The sequence below is a fragment of the Orussus abietinus genome, unplaced genomic scaffold (assembly GCF_000612105.2).
Source record: "Orussus abietinus isolate OABI.00-Male unplaced genomic scaffold, Oabi_2.0 scaffold75, whole genome shotgun sequence".
NCBI classification, from domain to species: domain Eukaryota; kingdom Metazoa; phylum Arthropoda; class Insecta; order Hymenoptera; family Orussidae; genus Orussus; species Orussus abietinus.
Window position 1 is genome coordinate 477,871 of NW_019394267.1, and position 7,933 is coordinate 485,803.

General features: G+C 44.7%; 1 protein-coding gene across 1 annotated transcript; it reads right to left on the minus strand.

Annotated features, from left to right (window-relative positions):
• Positions 1 to 515: 515 nt before the first annotated feature.
• Positions 516 to 7,300, minus strand: LOC105694358 (frizzled-9; the record flags this gene model as incomplete). Its single annotated transcript, XM_023434816.1, has 4 exons — positions 516 to 2,285; positions 3,255 to 3,459; positions 5,257 to 5,541; positions 6,899 to 7,300. Coding segments are annotated over 4 exons (1,482 nt in total), but the record flags the coding sequence as incomplete, so codon positions are not given.
• Positions 7,301 to 7,933: the final 633 nt, after the last annotated feature.

The following is a 7,933-nucleotide window of genomic DNA, read 5'->3' on the forward strand; positions in this document are numbered from 1 at the left end:
TATATTGACAGCTGGGTCGAATTATATTGGGTATTGTACCAAATGGCATACTCCACCTGTCGTTTTCGAACAATAAATATCAAGAAATCGAAGTAAAACTCCGGAAATCTTCTGGATTCATGCTTTCTGGGGCCCTAATTGACTGCAGAGGGACCCCCTGCGCCATCTGTGATTTCCAGGTCAATTAAATCTTCACTCCGAGACCTCGTATTCCCATCGCTTTGGCATAGAAGCGCATACAACACTTTTTCTACCTTTATCCCGTTCAAATGCGAGTTTATCGATTACCAGAGTGTTCTAAATTGTCGTCAAATTGTCCTGACACATTCGATTCTCATATCAGAGCCTTCGATAATAGTATATCGATTGAAATATGAGAGCTCGACGTCATTTTGGTTTTGGTCTGGGCTGAGTAAAAAAAATTTGTTTGAAAAATCCAAATTTTCAATGTGTCAGGACAACTCTTAGATGATCATGGGTCATGTATCAAAGTTTCGGACAGTTTGGTCCAATACCCTTAAATAAAAGTGTTGTATTCAAATCGACTGATTTGAAGGGTGTTTCACTTCACCTTAATAATAACGCAGATTCGACCCTGAGCGTCTCAACCGACATTTAAATTTGCATTTACTGGGTTTGGACCCGATAAATACCCGGATTTCGAGTACGATGGAGACGTAGTCACTGAACGTGTTCGATAGGTCAGTGCAGTGCACCCGGTGCCAGGGTATCGTGTTCAGTTTGTCAGTGTCGGATTGACGGTACAACTACTCTGCACTTATTTCGTTACACTTTTACCACTATCGCAGGGAGCAAGTGTAACAACAGTGTAATATGGCGGCGCTCATGGATGATTAATGTCAGCATGGAGAAGACTAGAGACCAGGAGGACGAACTTCCTAGGGTCCCTTATGAGAGCTCGTATCCCCGAAAAAGGATACAGATAATTTGAAATTTTCTCTGCAGATAGCAGCGTTATCGCAAAAGGACCAACATGGAGTACGCAATCTTTTGAATGTTAGAAAACACGGGACACCTATCAAATTGAAAACGCGGAAAACTTCACGTTCTACTACCTAAACCAAAACTTTTTTAATTACAGTACTCACATATGTCATAAATAAATGCGTATAAAAATATTTTATAGATAAAATATACATTTTATCTTATATTTTAAGTATATTTTATCTTCGTTTATTTGGACAATGTAATCGCATTGCAATTGTCTGTAAATCCATGCCCACGCTTTATTCAAGTAGTGGTCCTCAAGCGAATGTGACGTCGCCTATCAAAGGAAGATCTTTACCCGTTTTTGCGGAAGCTATTCCGCAAAAACCAATAAATACTTTTAAAAAAAACTATAAATACTTCTAAAGCATTGTATTCGTCCTCTTGGTCTCTAATCTCCATGTTACATACATTCGGCGCGACGAGTCGAGTCAGTAGCAAATTGGAGAGCAAAACAATTGGAATATTCGATTACTCGAATAAACAAATATGGCGCAATTTGTATCTCGGTACAAGTAACTCGGTTTCGCTCTTCCGCTCGTAACTCGCTCACGCCCTTACCCTCGTAACTTGCATTCGTTTGTACCAATAACTCGAGTTACAATAAAAATGACTCGAGTTGACTCGAATACCCGTTTGACTCGAGTTTAACGAGTTAAAATGCTCGACTCGTCACATCACTGTTCTTCACGCAACATTATTGGCGTCCGGTTTGAAGCTCTGAAAGACGTTCTGACCGACAGACTGGGGCCCTTGGGGTGGCCTGAGGGGTTTGCTGGGCGCAGCCAGCAGCTTGCTCCACGCCCTGCAGGTCTTCCCCGACCAGACCCACATCCCCGAAGTGACGCCGACGACCAGCGACAGGAACAGCCTGAGCAGCGCCACTTCCAGGCCGGCTGCCCGATACACCGGGCCTGGCACGCAGTTCTGCACGGATCGGCAGTCCAGGGCCGCCAGCAGAGCCAGAGTGCGCCATCTGGGTCGAACCGAAGACTCGTGGAGAGCACAGGCCAGTCCACCGAATGCTGGCAAGGCGTAGAGCAGAGCGAAGATCCCCAGTCTGGTCATGAGTCTCTCCAGCTTGGTCGCGCTGCGACCTGCTGATCTGACTGCCTTCCGCACGCGAACCAGCGCCAGCCCGGCCACTGCGGCGAATATGCAACCAAGGAGAAGAAGCGTAGCATGAGGGAGAACCTCCAGCCAGATCGCCGACTCGTCCGATATCTGGCAGAGCCCAGTCAGCTCGTCGGCCGCAACGCTCCTCGAGATCAGGGTGCCTGGGGATTAGAGACGACTAGTTAGAGTTCCGCTCATTTTTGGGGATTTGTAGGGGGGTTTTAGCGAGGGGGTATTCGCTCGGAAGTCGATGGGTTGAATAAATGCGCGGGAAGTTATCGGCGGTCAGCAGGACTGGGAGTCCCCAAGAGGTGGCGTGCAAATAAGGAGCCACATTGTGCAGTGCTTCGCTACGTTTCGCACAACTAAATATCTCTATGAGTAGGAAGCAATGGGTTGAATAGATGCGCAGAAAGTTACCGGCTGAAAGCAGGACTGGGAGTTCCCAAGAGGTGGCGTATAGATAAGGAGCCACATTGTGCAGTGCTTCGAAGGGCCGCGAGTGCTTAGCGAAGGGCTATTCACTCGGAAGTCGATGGGTTGAATAAATGCGCGGGAAGTTATCGGCGGTCAGCAGGACTGGGAGTCCCAAGAGGTGGCGTGTAGATAAGGAGCCACATTGTGCAGTGCTTCGCTACGTTTTGCACAACCCGACATCTTTATGAGTAGGAAGCAATGGGTTGAATAGATGCGCAAAAAGTTATCGGCGGTCAGCAGGACTGGGAGTCCCCAAGAGGTGGCGTATAGATAAGGAGCCACATTGTGCAGTGCTTCGAAGGGCCGCGAGTGCTTAGCGAAGGGCTATTCACTCGGAAGTCGATGGGTTGAATAAATGCGCGGGAAGTTATCGGCGGTCAGCAGGACTGGGAGTCCCTAAGAAGTGGCGTGCAGATAAGGAGCCACATTGTGCAGTGCTTCGCTACGTTTTGCACAACCCGACATCTCTATGAGTAGGAAGTAATGGGTTGAATAGATGCGCAGAACGTTATCGGCGGTCAGCAGGACTGGGAGTCCCCAAGAGGTGGCGTGCAGATTAGGAGCCACATTGTGCAGTGCTTCGCTACGTTTCGCACAACCAAATATCTCTATGAGTAGGAAGCAATGGGTTGAATAGATGCGCAGAAAGTTACCGGCTGAAAGCAGGACTGGGAGTCCCCAAGCGGTGGCGTGTAGATAAGGCGCCATATTGTGCAGTGCTTCGCTACTCCACTCGTTCCTGGCGCTGAGGAGCCAGCAGCCACACAAGACTGCCCACCAAGTGTTGCTGGCCAGTCCCAAATAGTGTCTCGCGAGCCACCAAATCGTGCAAGGGATACTTCTCAGACCGTCATGGACCTAAAAGAGACCTTCTTTTAATCCTATGAATTCCCCGATTAACGAAATGAATATTAATATTTTTTTCCAACGTTACTTGGAGAAGAACAGAAAATAATGCTACGAGGGTCATATCTTTGCCGGCCCAAGTAGGTTTTTGACTGTTTGCCGTAATTCAGTTGAAAATTGAAATATTTGCTCATCAGATAGTATAAGAAGATTCAACGCCAAGGATCGAAAACGTCCCCACTTAAGGTGAAGTGAAACCCCCTTCAAATCAGTCGATTCGAATACAACACTTTTTTTTTAAGGGTATAGACCAAACTGTCCGAAACTTTGACACATCTTTGATCATCTAAGAATTGTTCTGACATATTCAAAATTTGGTTTTTGGACAACATTTTGTAACTCAGTCCAGACCGGAACCAAAATGGCGTCGAGCTCACATATTTCAATCAATATACAATTATCAAAGGCTCTGATATGAGAAACAAAAGGGTCAGGACAATTTTACGACAATTTAGAACACTCTGGTAATCGATAAACTCGCATTTGAACGGGATAAAGGCAGAAAAAGTGTTGTACGCGCTTCTATGCCAAAGCGATGGGAATGCGAGGTCTCGGAGTGAAGGTTTAATTGATCTGGAAATCACAGATGGCGCAGGGGGCCCCTCTGCAGTCAATTAGGGCCCCAGAAAGCATGAATCCAGAGGATTTCTGGAGTTTTACTTCGATTTCTTTATAATTACTGTACGAAAACGACAGATGGAGTATGCTATTTGGTACAATATCCAATATAATTTGACACAGCTGTCGATATAAAAACGAACGTCGGCAACGTAGGCATTTAGAAAAATCTTCTTTATTGACGTCGACTAAGTTCCTCGACGTGTTTCACTTCACCTTAAGGGGCCCAAGATTTTCAGATTTTTCCGATCTAGTGCCGAGAACGCCTCCACTATGAAATTTTGCAATTAAAGATTATCCTCTGCTAGTTTTTATCACGGTAAAAACATCACATTTTGTATATTATACGCGGATTATCGTTCTACTTTGCGTACCTTAATTGCAAAGTTAAAAGTATTTTACGGAATTTACATCGATAGGAAACGTTTTGGTCATGTAGGATTGGAGTTCCCTCATCTTCCGCAGGTAGCGCTCTCGTCGCTACATTCGCGAAAATCTGAGATCCTGGATTAGAGTTCTAAATCCAGTAAGTTACGTCAGAAACGAAGAGAAATTCCCGGTAACTTATCGATAACTTCTCCAAAGCCTTTTTTATCGAGAAATTATGAGAATTTGAATTTTTCAACAGAGCGAACCTGAGGTTTCGATTAGCTATAGAGAAACATCGTAGAGGGCAATTTCCGTTGTACGTTCTCCGTAGGCAATCAAAACCTCCCATTCGCTTCGTCGCAGAATGAAATATCAGTTCGTTTGAAACAAATCGCATGGAATTTTCCGTGAAGTTGTACATACGTGAATATTTTTAGCTGGAGGTAATACCCTATAATCAATATTTTCTAATGGTAATTATTACTCTTTAGCTTGAACTTTGAAGTTGATTGAAAAAAAAAAGTTATTTAAACGAAGAAACCTAAAGTATAAATAAAAAAATTAACGTTCTCTTAAGTTCTCAATGTTCCCGGTAACTTACGGTATGTTTCACAGTTACCTTCTCCAATTTAATGTTACCGAGAATTTTCGAACTCTATCCTGGATCCCGATTCTGGGGTAATTTTCCGTGGAACCGATCATAGGCGTTGTGTCTTCTTATATTACTCCCTGGTTCTTGTGTTTCGGCGGTGGTCCACGTACCGGGACATAGCTGGGTCCATCCTCTTGGGTCGCACAGCTGAGATTCTCCGTACCTACGGCGCCGCGGACGATGTAGGCCACGGAGAGCAAGTTGTAGCACAGTGCCAGGAAGACGACCGGCCTCTCCGGGTAGCGGAACCTGGACGGCTCGACCCAGAACGTCAGAAGAGTGAAGAGGGTCGACAGAAAGCACAGCCATGCCCAGCCCGTCATCCAGCGTTCGGCGAATCTTTTGTCTTCCGCGCGATAATACGCATCCGCTCCGCAGCGGGGCGCGCACGTTATCTGAAAGGATATACATACGTCGATCATACCAGCGGACCCGATTAAGGGGATGTGAAAAGGGTCTCTTATGGAACTTTTCTCTGAACTGGTTGTATCGGATCGTTTGAAGCTTTACTACATGAATATTGAGGGCTTAAGGTGATATGAAAGAGTCGGCCTATATGTGCCCATAATTATGAAAGTGGTCTAAGTCATATATTTTTTGTTTCGAAATTACATTGAATTAATTTCGTTTGAAATAATATGGCGTGAAATAACTGATAAACTCATTTTTTTTTTAATTTTGATTTGGACCACTTTCATAATTATGGGCACATATATACCTGAGAAGTCAAATCGTTAGTGAAAGCATTTTCCGAAATGGGTGTGTCGATTCGTTTCAAATTTTACCACGGGAATATGGAAGCCTTAAAGTAGATCCTGAAACTCATGAAATGTTATTTTTGATTAAAAAAAAATGTATTTATTTGTCATGGACTAGAATCAACATTGTGTGGTCAGTGCACGTTTTCGTTATTTTATCTTTCTTGGAGACTTACAATTGAAAATGGAGAGTTTCAGGACCTAGCTCGAACAATTTAGAATACCGTTGAAATGGAATATTACGGAGTCAGATGGGAAAATATGGAAAATACTTTCACCAACGATTACAGGAGAATGCTGGCTTGTCTCAGGGCAAACGTGTGTTTTCAGAGCAATATTGTAGTTGCAGCTAAACGTCACAGATGGCGACGTTGGTCCTAAACAATCGTTAGAATAATGAATTCGCGGGATTTCGACAGTTATACATCGATCTATTCGTCATTACTTTACCGAAATGACATATGGAACACTTCAGTTTGTGCAATTATCAGCGTAGACTGTAAAACACTTCAACATAAATATAGATATCAATAACGTCACGCGCCTACTTATGTCACCACTTGAGTAATCAAAATGCTGTTACCACCAAAAAGGGTAATCATGAATTTTAATTGATGAATTATCGACCTCGATTAAATTTGCCTGTGATTAGGATATATATGAGATATATAAGATATATATTATATATATATAAGAAAGCAATATATATACTGTCTCTTTCATATCACCTTAAGGGGTTACACCACTTTGACCCACNTACCGGGTCACGAGATATCTCGTCAAAAGCGTTGATCGGCCAGTATCGGGTCGCGAGATATCTCGTCAAAAGCGTTAATCGGCTACTACCGGGTCACGAGATATCTCGTCAAAAGCGTTAATCGGCCAGTATTGGGTCGCGAGATATCTCGTCCAAGGTAACGAAAGGGTTAATGGAAATTTGAAAATCGGGCTTGGTAGTTTCGGTATCGACAGGGTCGAAGTCACGTCGAATTACCGTTTCAACGTAGGGAGTCTGGACGAAATGCGGCGGGCACTGGTGGTGCCGGTTGGCCCTGGTCTGCATCGGTTGTACCGGTTGCACCTCGTGCGCGGGAACCGCGGCCCGTTGCGGCTGGACAGGTGGCGCCACGTCCGGAAGGGCTTCCTCGGGCGGCGGCTGGACGCACAGCGTGTTCCCGTTGTCGGGGAACCGCTCGCAGTCCAGCATGTGTGGCCACGGCAGAGTGAGACTGGTCAGGGCCGGCTCGCAGTCCATCCTGACCGACAGGCAGAGCGGCTTGCACGCCGGAATCTGCATGGCCACGTACTCGGAGCAGACCGGCGCGAAGACGGCACACAGGAAGAACCTCAGGTGGCGGGAGCAGTTGTAATGGATCAGCGGCATGAAGGCGGCCAACTACAAGAAATATCACCGTAACCGTTATGGATCAGCGTTTTGATTAAATAAGTTTTTAAACTGAGAAAACTGAACGGTCGGAGTCAGACGAACACCATGGCAAAACGTGCCCGAGGTTCGTTATCCCTAAATATCGGTCTGGAACGAAATCCCGAAACAAAGAAACATTTTTAGTTTAGTAGACAGTACGCCCAGGAAAACGTTGAGATTTTCCGTAGGGGTAGGGCGTCATTGAGAGTATACGTGGTAGATTTTTTCTTTAATTTTTTTTGTTGCCAGTTGATGATATTATAAAGGTCTAAACCCACACAAAACGTTCACGTACCATATATGTAGTTCATATATGTATATGAGACGTAATAGGATATCTAATATACGTTATGTATGTACGGTATCATGCAAATCATGTACGGATTATACAGGGTGTCCCATAATAGATAGTATACTTCTTAAGGAGTGAAAGAGGGTGAAATTTTGAACTAGAAGTTCCTTTTCCATTTTTTCCTCAGAACATTTTTCATTGAGTTATTAGTAGTTAACGGCGTTCATCACCAAAGTGGGGACGATGACTTCCACCGCTAGATGGCATCAGCATCGAATTCGGTGGGAGGTAACCAAAACGTACTTTCTCGC